General features: G+C 45.9%; 2 protein-coding genes across 2 annotated transcripts in view; one reads left to right on the forward strand and one right to left on the reverse strand.

Moving 5' to 3' along the window:
* Nucleotides 1–21091, forward strand: part of DHRS12 (dehydrogenase/reductase 12) — a 38185-nt gene extending 17094 nt beyond the window's left edge. Inside the window, 10 exon segments of the mRNA XM_033104036.1 lie at nucleotides 9753–9814; nucleotides 11209–11242; nucleotides 11245–11285; nucleotides 12687–12716; nucleotides 12719–12786; nucleotides 19558–19598; nucleotides 19824–19928; nucleotides 19931–19974; nucleotides 20194–20278; nucleotides 20880–21091. Of these exon segments, the coding sequence (XP_032959927.1) occupies nucleotides 9753–9814; nucleotides 11209–11242; nucleotides 11245–11285; nucleotides 12687–12716; nucleotides 12719–12786; nucleotides 19558–19598; nucleotides 19824–19928; nucleotides 19931–19974; nucleotides 20194–20278; nucleotides 20880–21091 (722 nt within the window).
* A 1855-nt stretch (nucleotides 21092–22946) lies between these two features.
* Nucleotides 22947–27931, reverse strand: part of WDFY2 (WD repeat and FYVE domain containing 2) — a 164751-nt gene continuing 159766 nt past the window's right edge. Inside the window, exon 12 of the mRNA XM_033104237.1 lies at nucleotides 22947–27864. Within this exon, the coding sequence (XP_032960128.1) occupies nucleotides 27835–27864 (30 nt within the window). The 3' untranslated portion in view covers nucleotides 22947–27834. The remainder of the gene's footprint in view (nucleotides 27865–27931) is intronic.

Here is a 27931-nt window from a genome sequence, read left to right on the forward strand (position 1 = left end):
CTGTCTCCAATTTTGGAATCTGGACCCCAAGGTGCCCAGGCCCCTCCAATCTCTTCAAACATGCAAATTAATGGACACTGGAGTGTTATCAGGACCCTAGCAAGTCCAGCAGCATTCCACATTCTGGATCGTTCCCAGATCTCTTCCTCACTCCTCCCCACTCCCCTCCTTCCAAACATTTGTTTCCTTTTTGTCATTTTTGGGTCACAGCACACAGCTAAGCAAATCAAGGGATCTGTGCATTTTAGCAGGTGCCATCTTAGGACTTTGTTTGTGTGGGGCAGGAATGGGAGGAGGTATTTATTTATTCAAGATCGCTTTTTTCTAATAAAACAAATGTGTATTCATTTAGAAAATAGGGAAATAAAAATATACAAATAGGGAAATAAAACTAAAACGCTCCTATAATTCCATCATTAAGATATAACCACTATTAATATTTTTGGTATTTTTTTTATTAGTTTCAGGTGTACAAAACAATGTAATAGTTAGACATTTACACACCTCACAAAGTGATAAACCCCCCAATCTACTACCCCTCTGACATCATATATAGCTGTTACAATTCCATTGACTCTATTCCCTATGCTGTACTTTACATCCTGTGACTATATATATATATATATATACACACACACAAAATTATAGTTGACATTCAGTATTATTCAGCTTCAGCTTCAGGTGTACAGTGCAGTGGTCAGGCATCTACACCGTCTATGAAGTGGTCTCCCTAATAAGACAAGTGTCCATCAGATACCCTACAAAATCTTTACAACATTATTGATTATATTCCCCAAACTTTTCTCTAAGCCTTTTTCTTTGCATGTCTCCTACTCCCAGTTGGAACCACACTGTATATATCATTCTGAGACCTGTGTTTTTTCCATTTAACATTATATTACAAATGTTTTCTCATGTCATTAAATATTCTTTAAAATGTTACTTCTATTTAGAATATATTCTGTTGTATGAATGTTCCACAGTTTAATCAATACCCTATTGTGAGATATTTAGCTTGTTTCCAATTTCTCATTATTGAAAATGACTCCACAATGAATACTTTTGTGCATACATTTTTGTGTACATCTTTGGTTATTGCCTTACGATGTATTATTTGTAGTGAAATTACAGAGAACTGGCATTTTTAAGACTTTTGGTATACCTTAACTAAAGTGCCCTCTAGAAAAATCATAGCAATCTATATTCCCTTCAGCACTCTAAGTGTTTATTTCTCCTCTTCTTAACAAACTCTGGGTCCTGTCATTCTCGAAAGAATGATTTTTGCAAAACTGACAGATGAAACATAGCATCTTATTTTTTTTTGCATTTCTTTCATAAATGATATTGAACTTGGTTGTGGTGGTTGTTTATTGACTATTTGTATTTCTTTTGTAAATTGCCTGTTCATGTCCCTTACCCATTTTTCTATTGTGATCATCTTCCTCTAAACTGTTGATTTATAAGCCTTCTTTGGTACATTTATCACAACTGCCTTTTCCCCTCATCTTAGCAAATTACTTTTTAATTTTGGTTTTGGTGTGTTTACATTTTTCATGTAGTCAGGCTATATATTTATCATTAACACTGATTTATTCATTTTTATATGAAAAAAATCCCTGAGTACTCTAAATACTTTTTGTATAATATTTTCTTTTACTTAGCTTGCTAATCCATTTTGGGAGTTATTTTGGTATCAGGTAGGTAAGGAGACTTCATTCTCTATCTATCTATCTATCTATCTATCCACACACACACACACACACACACACACACACATGCACGCACACACACAAGGTCTGACAATTAAGTTCGTAAACTCATCCTAGAAAAAGTGCTGCATACCTCATTGTTGAATATCACTATGGTCACCTTCGAAGTTCTCCCCTTGGGAAGCTATGCACCGACACCAGCGCCTAGTCCACCCTTCAAAGCAATTTTGGAACTCTTTCTGGAATGACCATCAGAGCTGTTGTCGTATTACCCCTGATGTCCTGAATATCATCAAAATGTCTTCCTTTCAGTATTTCCTTTATCTTCGGGTAAAGAAAGAAGTCATTGGGGGCCATATCAGGCGAGTAGAGAGGATATTTCAATACAGTTATTTGTTTACTGGCTAAAAACTCCCTCACAGACAGTGCCGTGTGAGCTGGAGCATTGTCGTGATGCAAACCCACAAATTTTTGGCGAAAAGTTCAGGTCGTCTAACTTTTTCACACAGCCTTTTCAGCACTTCCAAATAGTAAACTTGGTTAACTGTTTGTCCAGTTGGAACAAATTCATAATGAATAATCTCTCTGATATAAAAAAAGGTTAGCAATATCCATGCAAGAAGTTCATGAACTTAATTGTCAGACCTCGTGTGTGTGTGTGTATGTGTGTGTGTGTGTGTGTGTGTGCGCGCGCCAAAAAAAAGGATACGTTTTAAGAAAGGAGAAAAATATACTAAAATTGTAATACTCAATATATACTGATAACAAAAGATGAATACAAGTCATGTTTGACTTCTGCAATTACAAGAGGTGCTCAAAGTGGTTACCATCAGGGTCCAGACACTTCTGATTATGGCGAACTACTGCTTGAGCAACGTTGACCAAAGTGTCCACTTGTATACATTTTTTTGGCATCCCCATTATATATAATTTTTTTAATAAGTAATGTTACAGCACCGCTTATGTATTGCACAAGCTTCTCTTTCCTTGAGTCATGATGCCATCTTTATCACATACCAAATTCTCATTAAGTTGCTTCTCTTTCTGAGCTCTAGTCTGTTCCACTGATCCATTAATTATTATGTCAGATCACACTATTTTAATTATTCACAGTACATTTTAATATCTTCTAGGGCAAGCCCCAGCTCATTATTCATCTCATTCTTAAGACATTTTAACCCAGCGGATTGATAGGCTGAGAGTGAGGAGGGCAGATGTGAGGCAACAGGGGAGACTGATAGCGTCCGGAGCTCCAGAAACCACACAAGGGGGAAGCCCCGCATACCTCCAGAGGGTCTTTGGAGAGAGGCTCTGGTCTAAAACTGCCCTGGGGGTCTGTCTGGTCCTCCTAAGGAGAGAGAATGAATAAACCCAAAAGCCAGAGCTCATTTGCCCATTGGCTGTTGGTTTCCTGCCAGTCACAGAGGCTGCTTTGGATGAAGCACAAAAACCTCCCAGAATTGGGGCCCCATCTGTCCTGCCCTCTGTTCCCAGGGTGGGGTCTGAGCGGCTGCAGCCCCTATTAGGCTGAGCACCCTCCCCCACCAATGTGGGGACTGCTTCTTCTGGGGTCAAGGCCAAGGAGCCCCAATCCAGGAAGTCAGCGACGTCTGGAACTCCTGCTGGCCTGTGGACCAGGACCTTATCTGATTATATGGCTGGGATTCAATGAGTGTTTTAAAGGAGTGCTATTCACATCGGTTCTACCAGGCACTCATTTGGGCAATTTTGGAAACAAAATCCCAAACCTTCACGCTTTTTAATGAGCTGAGTCCCCAGTGGCCACACGCCAGTTCTCCCTGCTGTAAAGTAGGCTCTTTCATTGTTTCCCAGGTGTAGTAGCCTCCCTCAGATGTGACAGCTGGGACCACGCTCAGTCATCTTGGAACAGAAACACTGGTTTTGCTATAGCACCTGAGGCAGAGCCCTTGGATAGCCTGGGGAAGACTAGGAAGTGACAGCATTTTCACTTATGTGCGAGTAACCTAGAGGCGGCTGACCAGGGCTCTCCCCTCTCCTCTCAGGCGGATCCTTTCCACTAGTGCTCACATATGTCCATTTCCATATTTTAAAAAGACAAGAACAAACACTTTGCAAGACTCCACCTTGCAAAGTGACCGACCATCTATCTGGGTTTCTCCAGAACTAAGTGGGTTCCCAGCACTCAGGATGTTTAGTGCGCAAACCAGGAGAGCCCTGGGTCCACACCCTCCTCCATCTTCCTCACCTCCTCACAGCCAACCTCTCTCTCCACCTCCTCACTTTCCATGCGTCCCACTCCATTCCAGGTTACTCCCCAGGCCTGGCGATTGTCTCGCTCATGTTGCCAAACCTAGAGGATGTGCCTCCACTCCTGTTTCACCTGACGCCTCAGCAGCACTCGACAGGGTCATCCATGCTCTCCTGTGGCCCTCTCTGCACGGGCTCTGCGATTCCACGCTCAAGGTCTTGGCTCCTCCTACGTCTGCTCCTTCCTCCTCCAGCTCCTTAGCTGACTGCAGTTTCTCCGCATGACCTTTAAACATCGGTGTCCTTCCCAGCACAGTCCTGGGCCCTCCTCTCCTCTCCCTCTGCACTTTCTCTATGAGGCTCTCATCCCTGCCCAGGGCCCCAAATGCCACCATGTGCCCTGGCTCCCAAAAATCTCAGTCCAGCCCAGGTCCTTCTTCTGAGCTCCAAGTCCATGTCTCAAAAACCTCAAACTCAGCATGGCCAAAATTGAGCCCTTAATCTTCCCTCAGCCCTCTGTTTTTCACTCGATTGTCCCCACCTCAGCAGATGGCATGACCGTCCACCCACTTGCTCATCCTTGACAGCTCTCCTTCCTCACCTCCTGTATCCAATCAGTTATCATGCTCTTGAGTCAGCTTCCATAACATGCGTCCACTTTGTCCGATTCTCATCTCCAGGCTACCGTTCTGCCCAAGCCACCTCAGCGACCTAAAGGTAGTATAGTATCACTAGGACTCTCAATGCCCACTCATGCCCGCCCTCCACTGGCGGCTTCCTCTATAGAGGAAGATGCTTCCTCTAGAGAGGGATCCTTAAAAATACGTATCTATTTCATCTTGCTTTGGACCATCCCCTGGTGTCATAAAAGTTCACTGTCATTGGCATTGGTCTTCCAGGCTCCAGCGTCTCCTGGTCCCACTGTCCATCCTGCTCACCCAGCTTTCGCCACTCTCTGTCGAGCCCCCCAACCCATAGGTCTTTGCACAGGCCGTGCTCCAGGCCTGGAACACTCTCCTTCCCATTCCCAGCTCTCTGCCAGCTTATTCCTTTAAATCTTAGCTCAGATGTCACCTGGTTGCTAATGCACACTGCCGCTTCCCTGACCCACTCCCACGAGCTCCTAACAGCCTGAGTGCACTCTTCATAGCACTTACCTGAACTGTGAGTAGGTTAATTACATAACAAACGGCTTACTGCCTGTTAATGCCTGGTGAGTGCTGAGGGCAGGCGGACCTCCAGGACCCCTAGTACTTAGCACTGGGCCTGACATTTAGCAGGCCCTTGATAAATACTTGCTGAATGAAAGGAACTGGATAAGGGCCATGAGTGGAGATTGGGGGCAAAGAGAATGTTCTGGCTCCCCCTCAGTGCACTGTCTGACCCCAAATCAAGAATATTCCATGAGAAGCTGCTGACTCTAATGCCTCCTGATGCCCCATTTTCTCTGGGACTCTGTGCTGCTGGCTTCCCCAGGTAATGTGATCTTTGAAATGGTCTTTTATAATTTGTAAGGTCAGTGTGTGCATCCCCTTGGGCTCACTATGGGATGTTTGTGATACTGTACAAATGGAGAAGTATCAAATGGTATGCACCCACACAGCTGTCTGCTCCTTTAAAATCTACACCAGTAGCTTCCCGGAGTAGAGGGACAATTATTTTCTCCTGCAAATAGTACAATTGGTGGAAGCACATATCCATTGGCTAGTAACCAATGTGGCTGTAATTCAGGCTGGCTTTGAAGGTTTCTTATTAGAATCTCCAATCAGTTTTCCTAAGCTAAATATAAAAATTGCAATGTACTTTTTCTCATCAAACAATAAGTAACTTTAATGCTATTAAAATATGTCATACCCAAGGTACTATACGATTTCGGGAGCGCCATGAATTTAATATTTGGATGGAAACATGGTTTTAGTAATGCTTTAAGAGTGCTCCACATCTCTCTCTCAGCATTACCCGGGCTTGACACAGTTTTACATCCCTTCTTAATTAGCTTATAGAGAGAGATTTGCTTCAAGTCATGTACCCATGTAATAAAGGTCTTTGTTGCCATATTTAGAAGACTATGTCCAGCATAAATTCCACTCCCAAATCTCTTTCTCATAATGAACCTCCATCGACATAATGAGTTCCTTGGAAGGAAGGCATTCTGTAAATTAAAAATACTAATGAGTCATAATGAATTATTTTCCTTATTACTAGGAGCAGGGCTAACCTTGGGCACATTTTCTAGTAGCTGAAAGTGCCTTGCCTGCACCCAGGCCTGCCCTCTCCCCAGAGACGGTAATCTAAAATAGCTTCGCCTTTTTTATTTTCTCATCAAAACTATGAATCCCCCAAATGTCCCCGATCTTAGCTAGTCTGTCTTGGAGGAAAGGAAGTTACCGAACACACTAAGCTTTGAATGACCAAACGCACCATTAGCCCTTTCCAACGATGCTCTGCCTGAACCTTTCCAGGGGGTATTCTTATTTAAAAAGATAACTGCTTAGCACCGAAGAACTGGTGAACTTTCTAGCTAAGATAAGCTGAGGATCTTAAGGGTTGTCGGGTTAAAAGTAACAGGAACGCACTCAAGACCACTACACAAAGATTATTTATCGGTGGGATACAAGAGCAGCCCACACAGAACTCAGTGGAAGAGGCCCAGCCGTGCTTTGGGAGGGTCAGGGACAGAACAAGAGAGCTGTGAGGAAGTGGGTAAACCTTTTCTGTTTCCCTGGGACTGTGGTGCATAGACTGTCATCACAACAACTGTCACTCTCTCCCCTCTCTGCGGGCAGGCTCTCTCTGCTCTTCCAAGCATGTGGGCCAAATATGGCTGCCGTTGAGCCGACCTGCCATCAGTTCCACACTCCTGGTGGGAGGGCTGGACAGGCACAGCTTGGGTCAGGTGTTACCCCTAGCTCAGTCCTCTGTGCTCATGGGGTCAAGGCCACAGGGGACAAACAGAGTGCCTGGCCCAAGATAACGATTCAGTTATGCACTTGTTGGTGTTACAAAGAGGGGCGGGGATGGGGTAACATCTCCAGAAGAAGTCTACTGCCCTAGGCCTCAAAGTGCTTTTGCTGAATTGGGGTGGGAACCTGGATTGTTGAAGGGCTTTGGGGCAGGAGAGTGACATTGGCTCATGTGTTAACAACAGGCCTGTGGTGGGATCTGTATGAGTGGGGCAAGGAGTTCCTGGCGCCACATTTACCTACGGGAACAACGACTCGCAAACAGTGGGATACATCCTCTTGGCACTGGTGTCAGTTGGCACTCAGTGTGGTTTAATGACTCAAGAAAAGGGAGATTTGCCATCTATTTTCCACTTTGCATGGACTTGTTGGGAATTTGGATAAGTGACTGAACCTCTTTGGGAGTCTTTTAATTCCAGTTCTCTTAATAAAACGGTTATACGCACACACATACACACAGGCATATAACTTACATATTTGTCTGTTATTGTTTTAGCAGATTATTATTGTGTTTCTCTTTGCTGGCCTGAAAGGACTCTGAGGGTATACAAGAAGGGCCTCGGAAAGCTGGCTAGGAAGTCGGAGGATCATAAATTGCTTGCAGCTAAAACGAGAGATGTTTCGACTCTTTCTCAGGGAGGAGAAATGCTTGCTTCATGTGAAAAGTTACATATGTCCTTCAGAATGATAAAGCTGGTGACCTAGGAGGCAAAAAAAGCCCCACACAGAAACATGTGACGCCTCAGATCTACTCCTTTGGGAGGTGAGTGGGCTCGGGAAGAAAGTTGGGGAACGGCCTGTTTTGTAGACTTGGATGAGGGAGATTTTTAAGAAGGTAGAAAAGCCCCAGGAAGGCCTATTGCAAAAGACTGTGCTATTTCTGCAGGAGTTTTTAGAGAGCATCTCCCAGCTGGCTATGTCCTAGAAGAGAGTACTTAGCCCAGCTATTCCTCCTGCTCGTGACTCTGTTAACATCTAAATCATACAGGTGTATCGTCTCTCACACAGGCTGAAGCAGAAAACAAAACATAGCCATCTCCTTGGTAGGAGGAGCGGTACAGTGGGGCCAGGCAGGCCGGGTCAGCAAGCCGAGCCCTCTGTGGCCCAGGCCCTCAGGCTGGGGGTGGGAGGTGGGGGGCAGGCAGTGAGGCTTCTCAGAGGAGGGGGCTGCAGGCCTGCTGAGTGGAACCTGCTTCCAGGTTTCATTTCCGTTACTCAAAGGAGTCATTTATGACTCCGTCATGGCAGGCTGACAGGGCAGATAGCTTTTGGCAGAAGTCCTTTCTACTTCTCACAAATTAAATCACAGAGAAAGCCACCAGCAGTGAACACAAAGAAAGTGTTCAAGGCCACTGGGTGGAGGTGAACAGATGTTACAGACCAACTGCTCACTAGAGTTTAAAAATCCACAAATACTACAAAGGCAGGCCAAAAATTAATTGGGCCATGGACAACTAAGAATGCTGTCTGGGATGAGAGTCGCAATGCAGTTACAATCAATTAATAATAACACAGAATCAAAGGACAACAACCAACATGCACAGACAGCTTTTCTGTTCACACACATTTTTATTTCGCCACAAAACCCCCAGATGCTAGGAGGTGGGCTGCCCAGCTGTTACACCCCTTTCACAAGCACAGAAATCAAGGCTGTAAAAGCTACGTCAACTTGCCCAAGGTCACACCGCTGGTAGGTGCCAGAGCCAGGGCTCACATCAAGGTTCCCGGCTCCCTCAGTGCCCTTTCCGTGTTGCCAGGCTGCTCCTTCAAGCTTGAGTACAGGGCCACCCCAGGGGCAGAGCCACCCCATGGACAGGGCCACCCTATGGACAGGGCCATCGCATGGGCAGGGGAGAGATGGTCAAGCAGAAGCTCCCAGGGGCCCAGGAAAGAGCCCAGGGTCCTGTCACTTGCAACCCCTTCCTGTTTCCCACTTCACGTTGGGGTAAGGGACGTCAATTTAACTGCCCCCCTTTAACACAAGGTAATATATGTTCATTGTTTTAAAAATATATACAGATAGGCCTAAGGACATAGAAATAAGAATTCTATCACTCAGAGATAAGCATTTTTAACATTTTAGTGCACCAAAATATCATCCTTGCAGATATTTTTCTCTTTGTTTTGACACCTTTCCTCAGAAAAATGGAATTTGTTGTTCCTGCCGTTTTGTAACTTCTCATTCCACATACGAGTCTTATGAATATCCTTCCGTGTCAAATACACTTCAACAGTGTTTTTCTCATTTCATTAAAAATGTTATGTATGTTTTATGATTGCAGAAAAATCATAAAATTATATGCTCATTGTAAAAATATTCAAATTCAAACAGTACAGACATGCACAGCAAAGGAAGCAAACATTTTGCTTAATGCCACCCTTGGGACATAAGCAGTAATGCTACATTTCCTATTTCCTCTTCATATTTTTTTTATGCACAGAATAGACATAACGAACTTATGTGTATATATGCACAATCATTTTTTCCCCCCTACAACGTAGGTTCATAGACCGTCTGCCGTTTGCTTTTTCCCTTCCTGTAGTGTGGTCATCTTTTCCTCTCAGTACATGGGGTTGGTTCTAAGGCATCTTTGTTCCAATCCTGGAGAAAGGAAAACCTGAGGGGAATCAAATTAAGTAAGGAACAAAATAAGCAATAGTAACACGGGGTTGGTTGCAGCATTTGGATTTGAGACTGCAAATCCAAGGAGGGAGACTGCAGCTCAGGTAGCTACTTGGCACTCATCCGGAGGACGCAGGTGAACAGGCCACCCCACCCCCCGGGCCACCTGAGAGGAGGATCCCAAGGCACTAGGTAGCACCGATCACGGAATGCTCGGTGGCTCCTCAGGTGTGTATATTCTCACGACTGCCCTGATCCCTCTGCTGCAGGACGAACGTGATCCCAGAGTAGTGAGTTGACTTTCGGGCTGTTTTGTAAGTAAATGACTGTACTCTCAATGGGAAGTCAGTGGTCCTATATTTGTGGCCCCAGCAGTCCTAAGGAGGCCATCTGTCCACATCCACAGGGAAAACCAGATTCTGGCCAGTGGGCCTGCTGTTTAATAACCTAAAATCGAGCAGCGGTGTGCCAGCCTGGGCGGAGTCTGGGTGGGTCTAGAGAGGAGCTAAGAAAGGCTGGGAGGGATCTAGGTCCAGGAGAGGTTGGCCGGGCGCTGCCTCTTCCCTAGGATGCGTGCTCGCCAGGACACTTGCGATGTGCGGATGTGTAGACTGGGATTCCTGAATGCTCACTCTGGCAGTTGTAACTCCTTGGAAGCCACTCCAAATCCTGCCCCTCCGCCCTCAGGGCCACCTCCACCTTCCCTCTCTTCCTGCCTCTTGTCATGGCGGAAGCTGCTGCCCACACGTGACCCAGGAACTCCCTGTGAACAGGGAGGCAGACTGTACAAAGAGCCGTGGTAAAGACCCAGCCATGACTGTGGGCTCTTCCCTGAGAGCTGTGTCATCTGAGAGCCGGCAAAACTTTGGGAAAGGGAGGCTTCTGAAGAGCAGGGACAGCTGTGGGCAGCATTCAGGTCAGGGTGGTGGGTACATTTGCTAGAGAAACAACAAGATGCTAAACAGGAAGGGACAAGCTAATGGAGCCTGTCCTCTCCTAATGGGTTGAAATGACATGGATCAGAGATATCGGGAAGAAGGCAGTTTATGTGAGCTGCCTTCTCTCTGCTGTGGTGGGCAGAATAATGCCCCCACCCACCATGTCCATGCCCTAATTCCTGGAACCGGGGAATATGTCACCTTTAGTTGCAAAAAAAAAAAAAACAAAACAAACAAACCAAAAAAACACACAAAAAAACAAAAAAGAAAGAAAAAAGAAAACACAAAGGACTTTGCAGATTAAGATAAAGATCCTGAGATGGGGAGAGTAGCCTGGATTGTCCAGGTGGGGCAAAGTAATTACAAGGTCATCCTAAGAGGGAGGGAGGAGGGCCAGTCAGAGAAGGTGGTGTGACAATGGACGCAAAGGCCATCGGAGTGGTGCAGCCACAAACCAACGAGTGCAAGAAGCCTCTAGAAGCTGGAGAAGGCAAGGAATGGACTCTTCCCCCAAACCCTCCAGAAGGAACACAGCCCTGCTGACACCATGCTTTTAGCCCCGTAAGACCCATTTCAGACGTGACTTCCAGGACTGTAAGAGAATACTATATCTGTGTTGTCTGAAGCCACTGAGTTTGTCATTCGTTGCAATAGCAACTGGAAAACTAATACACTGCTTGACAGAAAGGAGGAATGAGAGGGTATTACAAACTTTTGTTTATAAATTTCCATGATATTGACTGCAGATAACATCCTCCTCAGGAGGAATATTGGTTCAGAAGGGACGGCCTTTAATGGAACTAAGGTGTATGGACAAAACAAAGTCAGGTGGTTTCCTCAAGACTGCATTTTATTAATGTGCCACATGGGCTCTTTCCCAAGAAGGGCTTATTCTGGGAAATGCGTTAAGTTGGACCGTAGGAATTCACCGCAGCACCTGAAATTGTTCCCTGGCTGGGAGGGAATCCTTTTCTCTATCATGAGCAGAGCACAGCTCTGCTCAGACCGGGGTGCACCTTCAGCAAGGTCCTGGGAAAGCCACAAAAGCTGCCACCTCTCTTCTCGGTGTTTCTCAGACCCACGAAGAAAATGGTGAGAGCTGGTGACCACCCAGCTGAAGCCTGCCAGAGGTACCCTTGCCCTGCTCAGCTTTCAGAGAATAAAGGCTGTGGGAGTTCGTCCTCTCTTCTTTCCGCAGCCCCAGCTGGCCAGGCAGATGACACAGGACCAACTGGGGGGTCCCCAGGCTAACTTTGAAGAAATGAAAGGGCCAGTTTCTAACAGAAAGTGTACTCCTAGCCCACATCTAGGCTTATTGTAACTTTTTTTAAGAGCCTGCTCTATAACTCCCACGTGGACAGTTCTTGCCGGTACATTCACCTTTTGGCTCCCCGTTTGTGAAGCTGCCAGCTCCACCAGCTTTCCCTCTTGTTGGTGTTTGCCTCAGAAGGAAGCCGTGGGTGCCCCTCACCTCTGCCTCTGCCGGATGCACCCTATGCCCCACTTTTGCTCACTGACCCCCAGACCGAATCCTGGGGGATTTCTTCTCATGACTCAAAATCCTGACGTTTGAAAAGGCCAGAGTTCTTTACAGCTTTTCAGGGGACCACTTGTTCATCATAAACGAGGCCCAGCCGGAGTTCTTTGCAGGCATGTCAAACTGCCCTGAGATTGGGCCTCAGCTCCATGCGGATGAGGTTTAACTGGGGGGGGGAGGGGTCTTTAGTGATTTTTTTTTTTTTAATTGCAACTGTTGTGTTCTCCAAGCGTCTTCAGTATGTTTCCTGCACTCTAAGGCAGGAGTTCACGCATTAATGGACACCCACTGAGTGTTGGGGTCCTGAGGTACAAGAGCGAACTGTCCTCACTGAGCGTTTGTCCTCAGCAGCTTGTGAAAGAGGAAGATCTGGGCGCTGAGGGGATTTCATTTCATGGAGGGCCGAGGTTAGGGAAGCCCCAGGCAGTGAGCCCTTTGCTGTTCCCTCATTCTCCGTGCTGTGCGCACCCCTGCGGAGGGGCGGGCCGCCGCACTGGGTTCTAGTGAGACCTTGTTGGTCAAGTCCGGTTCGGGAGGAAGGTGAAATCGAGGGTGTGATCGGAGCACACTGCAGTCCGGGACAAAGCAGGGAGGGGATTGTCCGGGTGCCGGCAGGCAGCTCTCTTGCCTCGCACCTCAGGGGCGCCTTCTCTCCCATGTGTTCATCCTTCACCCCTCCCTGTACAGAGGTAGCCGGTGGTTCTCACTGAGCGGTACACCCCAGCGCAGCGCATCAGGCCATCGATTTCTCGTCAGTGCATTCCGGGTGGGTCGACACCTCACGCAGGTCGGAGCCTTTAATTCCCTGCCACTTACGTTTCATCTAAAAATATCTGAGCAGCCACAGGATCCACTCTCCCCAGGAATGACCTAAAACCAAAGTCATGAAGACTAAAGGATTGCTTCGTGTCCATTTGAGAAAGACACGTTGGGCTAGAAAGGGAGAAGGCTGGTCCTCAGAAAGAGAGCTTTTGTTTCTGGTTTGCCTTGTGCCCAGCCGGAAATAAGGGCGCGGCTGGGTGCCTTCGCGGGGCTGGGTGCCCCCCTGACTACAGCGGCCCAGGGATAGAGGGGCCCGGTGAACACAGGCATCTCCGTGTCACAGAAGATGAACAGGGCCGGAACGAAGTCAGCGGGAGGCCACTGGGAAGCTGGAGGGTAGGCCCAGGCCACCTCGCCACTCCCCATGTTTCTGGAAATAGTAATGAGTGCACCAAAGCAAATGATAACCACTAAGGAGACAGCTGGAATGATCTGGAAGCATGTTGGAGCAGCAGGGAAGGAGAGCAGAGATTTCTTCAGGATCTGCCCCTTCCCGGGCCCCACACCCCAACTCCATGCTCCCTGCAGCTTTTTCCTCCTCCCCAAACAAGGGAACTGAAATGGCAGCAGCCACAGCGGACGACCCATAGGACACGGAGGTGCCCAGGGCTGCCCCCAGTGCTGTCTGGATGCTAACATGTATGTCCTCACAGTCTCTGTGAGGTGGGCACCACTATCACACCCATTTACAGATGAGGAAACTGAGGCACAGAGAGGCAAGGACATCCCAGTGGGGCCCGGTCACAAGATTTTGGGAAGCAGGCTCTCTCTCATACACTGCTGTCACCGTGTGAAAGCCAGTTTCTTAGAAGCTTTAACATTTAATACATCCTTCGATTGTATATTAAAAAAAAATAAAAGACATGGAAAATAAAGTTGCTCATGGTCACATTAGTGATAGGAGAGTAAGGTAATCCATTATGGAACACCTGTACAAGAAAGCCATTCAGACCTGAAAACTGCTGTCAATAAATGTCTGTGGGAAAGGAAAATTGTCTGCACTGTGTCATTACACGAAGACATCAGGTTCCAAAACAGTACACGCCTTGTGATGTAATTTTTGCTACACCCACACCCCCATAGAAAAAGATGCATGTTGGTGCTCTGTAGCCTCCTAGGAGACCTGGCTGGAGACCCGGCACAGATTCACATCTGATGCATGCAGCTGAGGGTTTGCAGTCTCCTGTTGTAATTGCAAAGGGGCACCAGGAGAGACTCAGGCTGGGGATGTCGGGAGAGTGTGGCTTCTCAGTTCTTCTCTTCCTAATGGAGACATGCTTGGCGCTGCCTGACCAGCATGAGCTCCATCAGGCTGCAGCAAGCCACCAGCCTCCTATACTCCCAAGTACCTCTCACCCTGACAACCCCACGGCAGCCTGTCTGCTTACAGAATTTGTGCTGGGAAGACCACTGCCCGGCTCTTACATCGGGGTCAATGTGCAGTTTGCCACCTGTTGTCTACATGCCACAGAGCAACTACTGGGTCTCTCAGGCATGGACATTGAGGCTGAGGGAGGGCTGGGCAGGGGCCTGAGCACGGGGACACTTGTCCTCTAAGTGGCACCACATAAGATTTCAAATTTTATCTTTCTTTGAAATTAAAAAAATTTCAATTACACTTGACATTCATTAGTATATTAGTTTCAAGTGCACAATAATATAGTGCTTATAACTTATTTATATAACTTATGAAGTGATCCCCCCAATAAGTCTAGTACCCACCTGACACCATACCTAGTTATTACAATATTATTGACTGTATTCCCTATGCTATACTTTACATCTGTGGCTATTTTGTAACTACCAGTTTGTACTTAACCTCTTCCCCCTTTTCATCCATCTCCCCAACCCCCTTCTCATCTGGCAACCATCAATTTGTTCTCTGTATCTATGAGTTTGTTTCTGCTTTGTTTATTCATTTGTTTTTTTTTTAAGATTCCATATATGAGATAATATGGTATTTGTCTTTCACTGTTTAACTTATTTCTCTTAGCATAATACCCTCTAGGTCCACCTATTCTGTTACAAATGGTAAGATTTCATTCTGTTTATGGCCAAGTAATACTCCATTGTATCTATGTACCTCCACTTGTTTATCCAGTTGTCTGTTGATGGACATTTAGGTTGCTTCCATTTCTTGGCTATTGTAAATAATGCTGCAATGAACATAGGCGTGCGTATATTTTTTTGAATTAGAATTTTGGATTTCTTTGGATAAATACCCAGAAGTGGGATTGCTGGGTCATATGATAGTTCCATTTTTAATTTTTTTGAGAAATCTCCATACTGTTTTCCAGTTGCTGCACCAATTTGCAATCCCACCAATAGTGCCTAAAGTTTCCCTTTTCTCATCATGTCCTCACAAACATTTGTTTGTTGGTTTTTTGATGATAGCCATTCTGACAGGTGTGAGGTGGTATCTCGTTGTGGTTTTTATTTGCATTTCTCTGATGATCAGTGACGTTGAGCATCTTTTCATATGTCTATTGGCCATGTGTATGTCCTCTTTTGAGAAATGTCTATTCATGTCTTCTGCCTAACTTTTAATTGGATTATTTCTTTTTTTGGTGTAGCACTGTATGAATTCTTTATGTTATTTGGTCTCCATGTGTTTGTGTATTTTTCAGTTTTTCTTATAATTGGTTTCTAGTTTCATTGTCTTTGGATAAGGTGCTTGATATGATTTCAGTCTTCTTAAGTTTACTGAGAGTTGTTTTGTGGCCTAACGTGTGGTTTGTTTTGGAAGATGTTCCATGTGCACTTGAAAAGAATTTATATTTTGCTGCTTTGGGGTGAAATGCTCTAAAAATATCAATGAAATCCATCCAATCTAATGTGTCATTTGCGGCTGCTGTTTCTGTCATGCAGGGACTCATGCGGGGTCTCTGGTCCCGCTCCCCACATAAGAACACAGGATAAGGTGAGGCCAAAAAGGAGCACCCACGGAGCCGTAGATAGGGGAGTCATACCACTATATTCTCACTGGCAGCTGGGCGAGACACGTGCAGCAGGATCCACACGATTTGCAGTCTGCCATTCACTTCTTCTGCCTGCCAACCAACCAATCAACGCAGCCCGGCAGTTACATCAGTAGCCAATTGGCTAACCAGTTACAGCTGACGGCCAACCAATCACGGTTGATGGTCATCCACCACCCAAGCCAGCACCTCCCGATGAGAGGCCAAGAGCCTGGAAACTGCTCTATGGGACTCTGTCCCCACAGTTTCCTTGTTGATTTTCTGTCCAGAAGATATATTTCTTGATGTCAATAAAGTCCTCTACTGTGACTGTATTACTGTTAATCTCTTTCTTTATGTCCATCAATATTTGTTTTATATATTTAGGTGTTCCTATGTTGGGTGCATAAATGTTTACAAGGATTATGTCCTCTTGTTGGATTTATCCCTTTATCATTATGAAATGTACTTCTTTGTCTCTTATTATAGCCTTTGTTTTAAAGTCTATTTTGTCTAAGTATTTCTACCCCAGCTGTTTTTTGTTTTGTTTTGTTTTGTTTCCATGTACATGAAGTATCTTTTTCTATCTCTTTATTTTAAGTCTGTGTGTGACTTTCAATCTATCCGAAGTGGGTCTCTTATAGGCAGCATATGTATAGGTCTTGTTTTCTTATCCATTCAGCTACCTTATGTCTTTTGATTGGGGCATTTAATCCATTTATATTTAAAGTGATTATTGATAGGTATACAGCTATTGCCATTTTATTATTCATATTTCTTTTCCCCCCCTTCTTCTTATAGAAGTCTCTTTAACATTTCTTGTAATACTGATTTGCTGGTGATGAACTCCTTTAACATTTTCCTTGTCTGGGAAGCTCTTTACCTTCTCCTTCAATTTTAAATGATAGCCTTGTTGAGTAGTCTTGGTTGTAGGTCCTTGCTTTTCATCACTTGGAATATCTCATGCCAATCCTTTGGCACTGCAAAGTTTCTGTTGAGAAATCAACTGACAGTCTTATGGGAGCTCCCTTGGAGGTAACTAACTGCTTTTTGCTTGCTGCTTTTAGGATTCTTTGTTTTGAAACTTTGGCATTTTAATTATGATGTGTCTTGGTGTGGGCCTCTTTGGGTTCATCTTGTTTGGGACTCTCTGCACTTCCTGGACTTGTATGTCTATTTTCTTCATAAGGTTAGTGGAGTTTTCCATCATTATTTCTTCAAATAGGTTCTCAATCCCTTGCTCTCTCTTCTTGTAGTAACCCTATCGTGTGAATGTTGATATGCTTCATTTTGTCCCAGAGGTTCCTTAAACTATCCTCATTTTCTTTAAATTCTTTTTGCTGTTCCAATTGGGTGTTCTCTGCTACCTTCATTTCCAAATTGCTGATTTGATCCTCTGCTTCATCTAATCTGCTGTTGATTCCTTCTGGTGTATTTTTCATTTCAGTTATTGTATTCTTTATTTCTGACTGGTTCTATTTATGGTTTCTATGTCCTTTATGCTGACTATCTCTTTTTTGGAGTTCTCACTAAGTTCCTTGAGCATCCTTATAACCAATGTTTTGAACTTTGTATCTGCTGGATTGCTTGCCTCTATTTCATTTAGTTCTTTTTCTGGAGTTTTCTCCTGTTCTTTCATTTGGGACATGTTTCTTTGTATCCTCATTTTGGCTGCCTCTCTGTGTTTGTTTCTATGTATTAGGTAGATCTGGTATATCCACAGTCTTGGCTGGGTGGTCTTATGTAGTAGGTGTCTTTTTGGGGCCCAGGGAGTACAGTCTCCCTGATCACCTGAGCCGAATGCTCCAGGAGTGTCCCTTGTGTAGGTTGTGTGTGTTCTGTTGTAGTTGAACCTTGACTGCTGTTGGCATGTCAGTACGCGTGACTGACTCTTAAGCTGACTGGCTGTGAGGATTGGCCATCACTACAGCATATGAGCTGCTGTGTGGAGGTTGACTCAATGGAGTGGGATTTACCCTGATGGGCTGATGCCTGCAGAGATCACCCTGTGGGTATGACATAGGGGGCTAATTGGGTGGTGCTCTGTTGTGTTCTGAAGCCATCCACTGGATGTGCTGGTTCTGGGGCCTCTTGGGAGGGGCTCCAGTGCAGGCCCAAGCCAGCCACTGCCTGTGACCGGCCTGGAGCTAGTTGGTAGGAGCTGCAAAGTGACCCATAGTTGGTTGCAGCCTGTGCTGGACCTGGAGGTGCACGGGAGAGGCCTCACTGTGAACCGAGGCTGGCTATCACCAGTATTGGGCCTGGGGCTGCGCAACAAAAGGCCCAGGGCACCCCAAATCCTGCTGCTGCCTACTGGCTGCCCATAAGGCTCAGCTGCTGATAGAGCCTCTGTCAGTACGTGACTTAGGTGAGGCACAGTCTCAGGGTGTCACAAGGTGAGATGAGTCGTATTCATCAGGCTAATGCAGATTCAGATTTGGCCATTTGGGGAGAGGGCTCAATACAAGAAAGCTGGTGCCTGCCCACTGGTTGCACAGGAGGAAGGCTCAACACAAGGACAATGGCAGCTATCCTTCCAAGCCCTCACCCTAAAGCCACACAACTCAGTCTCTCCCCGTATGTCTCTGGTGCCTCCTGAGCCACCATCCCTCCGCTGGAGCTCAGGGTGAGTGTCTGCAAATGAGTGAGTCTGTGTGCAGGCCTTTTAAGAGGACACCTGGGTTTCCAGCAGCCTTTCATGTCACCTGGACAGAACAGAGTCCCTGGTTTTCACAGCCAGATGTTATGGGTCTCCTCTTCCTTGCCCTGGTGCTCCAGGACAGGGAGCCCAGTATAGGGCTGGCTTCCCCCACTCCTCAGGGGGGGCCTCTGCCGCTGAGATATCGCTCCCTATTCTCACCTGCCACACACAGGTGTGTGGCCATCCCATTCCATACCTACACCTCTCCTACCAGTCTCGATGTGGCTTCTTCTTTATATCCTTATTTATAGGACTTCTGTTCAGCTAGACTTCAGATCGTTCTCCAGGGTGATTGTTCTATGATTTAGTTGTAATTTTAATGTGGTCAGGTCATGAGAAGAGGCAAACACACTGCTTACCTACTCCACCATCTTGACCGGAAGTCCAAATATTTTCTTTTTGCTCATCAGTACTTCCTAATTTTTTGACAGTTAACAATTATAGCTTCCATAAAAGGAAAAAAAAAAGTTTCTATTTGATTTAAAAAATGAGAGCCTTAGATTAGATGATCCTTTGTGTCTCTAAAATCCTGTAATCTCATTGTGGCTCTCAAATGTTGTTTTCTCTGGTTTCTTTTCTTTGTTTGGTTTCACAAGAGAATGATTTCATTTCCCATAGTCCTCACTGTAGAGACACTATGTTCCCTGAGGTCTGGGGTGTAGCCTGCAGCCATCTCTGGGCCACTTGTGGTGAGGGGCAGGCTGAGGGATGGCGGGTGCTGTAGCCTGGGGAGGTGACACTAGGTCAGGATCCTCTATGCAGCCTGGGGTGAGATGTGCAGAGTGAACACAAGGCAGAGGAGCTTGCCAGAGGAAGTAAAGTTCTTTCCCTTCTTACTCTCCTCCTCCCGAAAAAGAAGAAAACATTTCAGCAATTCAAGAAACCATCAGCCAGGATCCTCAGAGAGGTCAGAAACATTTGAGAGAGATGGCTAACTAGAAGGTGGGAGTCTAAGTGTCTAATTCCCTCTCAGCATCTTTGGAAAGAGCCCATTTCTTAGGATAGGAGGAGGTGGGGGGAGGGGGCACTGCAGGTGATTTTGTTCTCAGGATGGATTGGTCTGGGTGCCCATGGCCAGGTGCCTGGCGGGCACGGGACCCAACGCACTCTCAGGATCTGGTGAGCAACCCTTTCCACCCAGGCCCCAGGACAGCACCTCAGGGGCTTTGTAACAGGATCTCTGGAATCTGAACAGTTTGGATAAATGCTATTTTAAAGTAGGAAGAGAGCAGTTTATGACCTCATTCCTTATTATGATACTAAAAAGAAAGCAACCACACAAAATCTCTTCTGCTGAGATTGTTGTCCTAATCAACCTGTGTTCCCGAGTCTTCCTTCTCGCAGCTGTGAGGCTGTGCATGCTGAGGTTCCACGCCAGGCTCAAGGACAGGCTGCGCTCTGCAGACCAGGGGGTGGACACCGTGCTGTGGCTGGCCCTCACCCCCGTGTCACCATGCAGCCCAGTGGCCTGTTCTTTCAAGGCGACTTCCTCCCGGTGTGAAGGCAGCCACTTCTTTCCCCTTAAACTATATGCTGGTGGCCTCTTGAGGTGGACCCTCCTTCCCCTGAAACTTGTGATGGGGGTGGGATTGTCGCCCTATCCCTGGGATTGTGCCTGGGCTTCCTTGGTGGAATGGCTCTTTGCCTGTTGGGGTGAATTTTGTTAAGTGCTTCACGTCTGAGTGCCCCACAACCTCCTGCTTTTCCCATCTAGCTTTCTGAACTCAGTGGGTCCCTTGAGGACAGAGGTCTTCAGGTTGTGAGCACTTGTCATCCAAGTCCTGGGCCGGCCAGGCCCCGTGGGCACCCGATGGAGGCATTTCCACCTGCAAGCCCAGGGGAATGGGAGCTGTTCTGAATAAAGAACATTGCGACTCTGCTTTCCTGTTTCTGGAGGCAGTGATCTGTTCAGGTTTTGGTCTTTTTCTGGGCAGGACCCTGAGGGCAATCACAGGGGAGGCAGGCTGGGGGGAGATGGCAGTACAAGAGAGACCTGGGGCAGAAGCTAGGGTCCTCTCTATGGTTCTTTCCCTATCATGGATAACCACTCCACCTTGAGCTATTGTGAAGCTCTGGTGACCCTGCAGTGAGGATGATGTGTCTGTTCGCACTGTGCCCCTTCCCCGGCCCTGGCCCCTGCCCTCAGTTCCCAACACACCCCACTCCCCAGCCCCCAGCCCTTCCCAGCCAGGTAGCAGGCCTGGAGGCCCTTCCCTCAGACGCCTACAGATCATGATACTTGTCTGTGGGGACCCGCGGGTAGGGATGGCATCTAACTCCCGTGTGGGCCCTTCCCTGGCAGGTGTCAGGGAGCTGACTGACCTGGGGCCACACAGCAGACACAGAGGCCAGTCCAGGCCACGGCAGTTTTCACATCTTTGTTTCCCCCCCCATTGTTAGATGGGAAATCAGTTCCCATACCCTTGCCTCTTGCTAGAACACTCTCCTCACAGGCTGAAGAGGAGGAACTAATGGAAATCCTGCCTCAAGATTTAAACAGGCCCGGCCAGACCCAACGCGGGGCCAGAATCGCCTTGGAAAACTCGAGGAAGTGCAGAGCTGGGGTAACGACCAGACTCCGCTTCCACTTCGTCCGAAAGACGTCCCGGTAGCAATGAGGAACCTACAATGCGCCGGAACTTTTAAAATAAATGACTAGGGCTGGGAACAATCTAAACATCTTCTACAGCAGGTCCTTTTCCTGTGTGAAGTCTCTCATTTGTGTGAGAATGTGGTTTTCTTTCAAATTCTGCATTTAAAATTCCCCACATTGTCAGTCTGAGGGGAGCAGGAATGGGGGAAGAACGAATACACTGTGCCTGCCTGTCCACCAGCAGAGGGCGCTACACTGCCCTGCATCCCCAGGAGCCAAGTGTAACCAAGGGACAGTGCCTGTTTACATAAACAAATTACGTGGGGCCTAGTTTACATTTGCTTAGGATTAGAAGTTGCTTCAATAATGCACCTGTCATTTTGGTGCTCCAGTTGGATAAAACCCTGAATGACACCATTTTACCTTCTAGTGACTCCAGGGAAAGTTGTAACAAATCAGTGAACAGATTTATGTCTACATACATCCTTGGTGTTCAAGGCAACATAAACGTTAACTCATCACCCATGGTGGAGGAAAACCAAGGTGGGCACAGCTCGGCCAGTGCCACAGTGCGGTTCCTCAGCGGTGCTCAGATCCAGGCTCTCAGCCAAGCAGCCCAAGGGAGGGGTTTTTCTGGGTGCACCTGACTGGAAGGCCAGCAAGCATCAGCTCTATTTATCTGCAGCTCTCCTTTTCTGCAGGAGGAAGCGGGGGCCTCTGGTGTGCTGGGCATGGGTGAGGCTGTGCTGGCAGAGCTGGGCTGTGAGGGAGGGGTGCCACCGGGGGCAGGGGACTTGGTGTGAAGTGCCACCCAGCTACCACACCCACTGGCTGTTCGCCATTGTGCAGGCCACTGATTCCTTCCCACGTATTTTCTTAACCATAAAATGGGCCTCATGAGTTTTCATTATTAACTTTTTTTTTTTTAATTTATTGGGGTGACAATTGTTAGTAAAATTACAGGGCCTCATGAGTTTTCAGAGAGGCTTTTCCTGGGTGTATTTGCTCTGAAGCTCTCTTTCTCCTCATTTGGAGAGTTCATCAACCACAGTTAAAGTAGACTTATGTGAAACGTAAACAAATAAAAGAAGGACTACACGCCACAGCCCGTTTGCTGTGCTTAGAATCTGGGGTGAATGGTGGTTTCCCTTTGTCACCAGACTGCTGCTTTCCTTGGAATCCTGACAGCCAGGTACAGGAGTGGCCCGGAGACTTACCCCCCACCCCCACAGTTAGCACCAAAGCAGGGTTGTTGGAGTATATGTGGTCACGTGTTACAGCTGGACAACAACAATGGGACCACAGCTGCAGGATGTTTTCCACAGAGATTTATTTTAAACCATGAAGGTAACTTTGCATTGAGTCTCGTACATTGGTAATGGCTACATGTAGTTAGTAGGAGGGAAGCACAGTGGGAAAGTGAGCAGAGTTTAAAACATTCACAACATTCAGCAGCATTTGAATGGAGAACTGGAGACAGACATTTTAACACTGTAGGAAATTCTTGCTCAGTCCCACCCCCTCACATTCAGGAAGTCAGTGTCCAGACTGTTTGGTCTGGTTGGTGGAATCAGTGACAGAGAACCACATCTAAGAAATCTGTTCCAGCTTCGCACTTATTACATTCTCAGCTGACCCTTAGGAGAATCTCACTTCAAAAAGAAAGAAAGAATATCCACAAAGTAACATGCCCTCAGCAGTCAGTCTCCGCTGTGGCCATAGATAGGTATCCAGAGCAGAAGCATCCATGTCCACTATGGATACAGTGGTAGGGAGGCACGATATGGGGCTAGCACCTTCCTTGTTGTCCAGTTAATAACAGTCTTTTTATTTTTCATAGAGTTTCTTTTGCAAAACGACAGTACACTGAAAAAAAGTCATTTAAAAAGCAAGGCAAATGGCATAAAACAAATATATATGAGAGTACAGTAGTTACCAGTGACACAAGTATTCCGATTCGCCTCATATTGGTGTATGCTACTGACATAAGGCTGCCATCCGTTTAAATGAAAAAAGTGTATATAAGTGAAATACTTTTTTCAAGCTATTTTTCCTTTTTGTGTTATAGTTCACGCTCTTGTGCTTCCCAGGGAATCAAGAAAAAAATGGGGGATGGGGAGAATCATGAATATCAAGGGCAGATCCTAATTTTAAACTTTTAAATCAACCTGCAATTCCCTGACACTTTCTCTCCCAAAAAAGTCAGCTACATTTTTGGCTCACAAAGGTGAGCATTTTAAGGTATCTGTTTTTAATGAGATGGCACCACGATTAACTTCCACTTTCATCTTTTTCAAACCTCCTAGGCTCTAGATAGAAAAATGCTGAAAGCAGTTTTCTTGATATGACAGAAGACAAACATGCTGTGATATGCTCCCATTTATCTGAGTGAAGTCAGCCGTGTGGGCCACTGGGAATGGTTTAGGCAGGACCAATAATAACATTCATGGAATCATAGGATCGTGGGATTGAAAGGGATCCTGAGAACGATCATTGACTTCAACCCTTACTCCAAGCTTTAATCTCCGTCCCACATCACTGACAACGAGCTGCCCACGGTCAGTTCAAACATTCCCTGGCATGGGAACCAACGGAGGGTACCACGCCAATTTTGGACAGAGCTAATTTGCAGACATTCCTTTGGTGTGCTAGGCCTCAAGAGGCTTCTCAGTGGTAAGGATAATGTTTGAAGACAAAATTAAAAACTGAAACCCCTCAGTTGGCAAGTATATAGTTCTTGGTTATAAAATTGAGCTCAAGTTTAAACATGAATGTGAATGTTCCTGAATTAAACTATGGACACATGTTACTTGGGTACTGAGAGAAAAAGGCAAACGGATAGAACTGCAGGAACTAGAAAGTGCCACGGCCCGTGGTGGGAGGCTGGGTGCCCCTGCCTCGGCACAGCCAGGTCTCTGAGGCAGTGGCTGCCTGAGCCCTTTTTACTGCCATTGAATTGAGAAAAATGTTCCCTTCCACTCTTCCACTGGGAGAGTGCCGCTGCAATGAGGATTTATCACATTCACCACACTGTACTGAAATGACCCATTACTTGCAAGAATGATTTAAGGCCCAGAGGGCAATGAAGGGCAGCAGCTGCCTGCTTATGCACCGGAAGGCTTGGCACTGCATATTAGTGTAATGCCAGTTGTCTAGAACAATCTCCTCCTGCCATAGGTCAAGGTGTTTCCTCTTTCAAAGGGGAGCCGCTTAGCCTGGCCTGCCTGTGTAATTGGAATCAGTATGTCGGTTCCTCCAGGCCAGTTCTTCCATACATGCAGGGTCTCTAGCTCTACCTCACCAGCTCCAGTGAGGGGCTGTGCATCCAGAAAGTTAAAAAATTAGTTACCATGGGTGATTTTAAGATAACAATTTGAGGCATTTCCAAAGAAAAAGGAACTTTGATACTAGCCTTGACTGCAGGAAAACTTGACTCTAAAACTGATGAGCCTTCAAACAGGGTAGGATGCCTCTTCAGTGCCCCTGGATTTCCACTTAAATATGGCCACTGGGGGGTCTATGGGGCAGACTGTAGGAAGGAGTTTACACCGATGAAGACCTGCAATAACTGCCGCACTGTGTAGTAACCCCCCATAACCACAGGGCTGGGGCCAAAAGAAGTGAAATTTGCCTATGATAAGAGGAACAAACCTGCCTTCTGAGGGCTCCCTGTTTCAAGGTGCTAGAAGTCACTCCTCCCTCTCATGCCATTACCAAGTAATGTTCAAAAACAATTGTTCCTTGAAAATTTTTCTTGTAGATTTTTTAATTTATACCTCAGCTGTTCTAACTGCCTGGTAGGACTAAAGTGTTTTGTGCTTGGAACATTCTAGATCTCTGACGATCCCTTCCAGTTTTGCAATTTTATGATTCTTTGAATAATTCAAACAATCAAATAAGAAATACATAATGGTTGATGGACCTCATATAAAAAGACACACAATTCCAAGGACTTAATGTAAAACCACTTTGGCTACTGTGGAGACATCCCTAGGCAGTTAAAGTTTCCAGTAACATCATTTCTTTGGAGAAAGCGAGATCACGTGATTGGTTTTATCCTACCAAAGAAAGAACAACTATGTGCGTGATATGTGTAGTTTTGCCACTTTCCCAACATAGCCAAGTTAGGCATTACTTGCCAGAACTTCTGTATATTGAAGTAACAGAGCAAAAATATATGTAAAGTGCAAATCCATTAGAGTACAACAAGAACCATGAACAAGAACTAACCTAGACAGAAGAAAAGTCCAGTGCTGGTGCCAGCTTTCACTCCTAGTGAATGAAGCTTCCATTTCCATAAAATGCTTGGAAGACACCCAACACCAGCACATCTCTCACTCTGAGTTATAAAAATGGTGGAGACACTCAAAGTAAAACTCAAAAATTCACAGTATTACAAACACACACAGTTGGTTTGCTCAAGCCCCCACCCAGATGAGGAGAAAAAGGGCAGAGCAGTAGACACCTTGACGTATCTGTGGTTTTTGATTGTGACTCTCATCACCAATGAGGTGTCAAGTGGTTTTAATCTCTGAGTGGTCCTGTGGGCTGGGGTACGGCCATGCTGGGAGGGAGATGACTCGTGAAGTGCAGGGTCACAGACAGAGTGACACATGTGATCCAACAGGGACAATCAGCTTCCCACACGAGGTGTGAGCTCATCTAGACCTAACTCAGATCCACGCCAGGCTTACGGGGTGCCTGATCTACTGCCTCCCTAACACTGCGTCTCCTGCTCTGTAGAGAGGCCACGCTCCAAAGTTCAGGAAGAGCAAACAGAGCGATCCATTTCTAGCATTCATTCCCGACATAGTTCTCTATTATGTACAACTTAGTAATGGCTGCAGGTTCTAGTAACAAACTATAAAATAGACATCTGAATATTTTAAATGTAATTCCCTTTTGATAGCTCTCTCATAGAGCAATCATGCAGAACAGAGTCAGATTAATTGTAACAGCTTGATGGCAAGCAAGGGTGGTGTGGAAGGGGGTGTGAAGTGACAATGGTAATCACGTCCCTGTATGTATGCCCGTGCATACACCCTTAGCGTAGGGTCACATGGGCTGATCTGGTCTGAGTCTCAGGTGGTGGCTGTCATGTGCAGGGCGGACTGCAGAACGCCCACTGGTCCTGCTTCCCAGGGCTGCAGCAGCAGAGCCCTGTCTAGGAAGCATGCTTGGTCAGTGTTAGGCGTGGGACCCAAGTATGGCTGGTAGTACCGTCCCCGGCTAGAAAGAAAAGTAAGTAATGATCATGACGGAAAAATTTGCTTTCTCAGAAAAGGGAAAACAATCTGTCAAATCAGAAGTGAACAGGACACTGTGGAGGTAGGACTTGGATAGAGATGGGCAAGTAACTGGCCTGTTTACCTGCAAAACTTTATTTAACCTGGTGATCCCCAAGAGACTCAGCGATCCCCAGTGCTCTGGACAGGTGAGGGCTGACTGAGGTGGCACACGTAAAGTGCTTAAAACGGGCGGGCACATAGCACATGCTTGCCCACTCATTTAAATTCTATTTTTATAGGTGAAAATAAGATTTTTAAAAAGGACTTCAATATCCTGAGTTGAGTCACTACACACAAGAATATTTCACTGTATCAAGTTTGACTGGATTCCCTTCAAGTTGATTTTCTAAAGCCCTTTTTTTTTACATTTCTAATAGGACACAGCACGAACCATACGATTCAGTATCTTTCATGTCTCAGATCACACAGTTTTAGTATGAAAGTGTGCAGAGTGTTCTAGTTTTTAAAAGGGAAAAAAATACAATGGTGAGGAACAGGACAGGATACAATCTCGCATTAATGAACATGTTCAAGGTCAGAGGTGATGTCACACGGAAAAACACATCTTAAAAGACACTTTTTGTGAAGAACATAGGGGTTTCGTGTTTGTTTTTAATATCATGAATGAGGGAGAGTTGTGTCAATAAAACTAAAACATAAAATGCTCAGAAGGCTCCAACTAAAGTAGAAATAATCCAGGCACTGCTAGTTGAAGCTCGGAGTTACAATAATTTACTTCCGTAACGACAATGGTTGGGAAGAGCTTTCTCATGGCATTTTCTTACGTGGGAAAGACGGAGAAAGCTGAGAAAGCTGAGACAGAGACACAAGGTCATTTCTATTCAACAAGAACATGAACAAGTTAGGCATTACAAACAGGTCATTCTTCAGGCGATTCAAGAAGTCAGTTGGTAAATCCACATGGATGGTTTTCCAAATCGCTCAACCTAAGAGGATTTCTGTGAAAGCAGAGACACTGCAAATGCACAGTGTAAATACATACACTCTGGTGATCGGCACATGGGGAGGGTACACAGATACAGAGACAAGAGAAAGATGCTGACCTCAGGATCCGTGCCCAAGTGAAGAAAACATGGAAACTGCTTTAATAATGACCAAAAATACCCTGAACAGACACTTCCCTCATTTCTCCGACACACAAAGCAACAACTAAAATGAAGGGTTGAAAAACATAAAAATGAAACACTGCACAGAGTTTTCAGTATACTCAAAACAATGTAGCACAGCCAGACTGTATAAACCATTTGTTAAAAAAATATCTTCTTTTTATATTCTATGAACAAGTCGAAAGAGTCCCCTCCAAGTGTTCACTCCCTAGCTCACCACTGTGTACAGGCAATGCGCCAGCTTGGCTGGGCTCTTCAGCTCCTCTTCTCACACGTCTGCTCACAGCTCCAGCAGGATCTGGATGAGAACCGTTTCTTGAGTAAATATCTGATGCCGGGGAGTGTCATCAAGACACTACTGGGGTCATATCCCACAACTGTAAAAAGAAAAAGAAGACATGCAAGGAACTAAAATTAAATTGTATTGAGGATAAACAGTCCTTA

The sequence above is a fragment of the Rhinolophus ferrumequinum genome, chromosome 4, assembly GCF_004115265.2.
Source record: "Rhinolophus ferrumequinum isolate MPI-CBG mRhiFer1 chromosome 4, mRhiFer1_v1.p, whole genome shotgun sequence".
Classification (NCBI taxonomy): Eukaryota; Metazoa; Chordata; class Mammalia; order Chiroptera; family Rhinolophidae; genus Rhinolophus; species Rhinolophus ferrumequinum.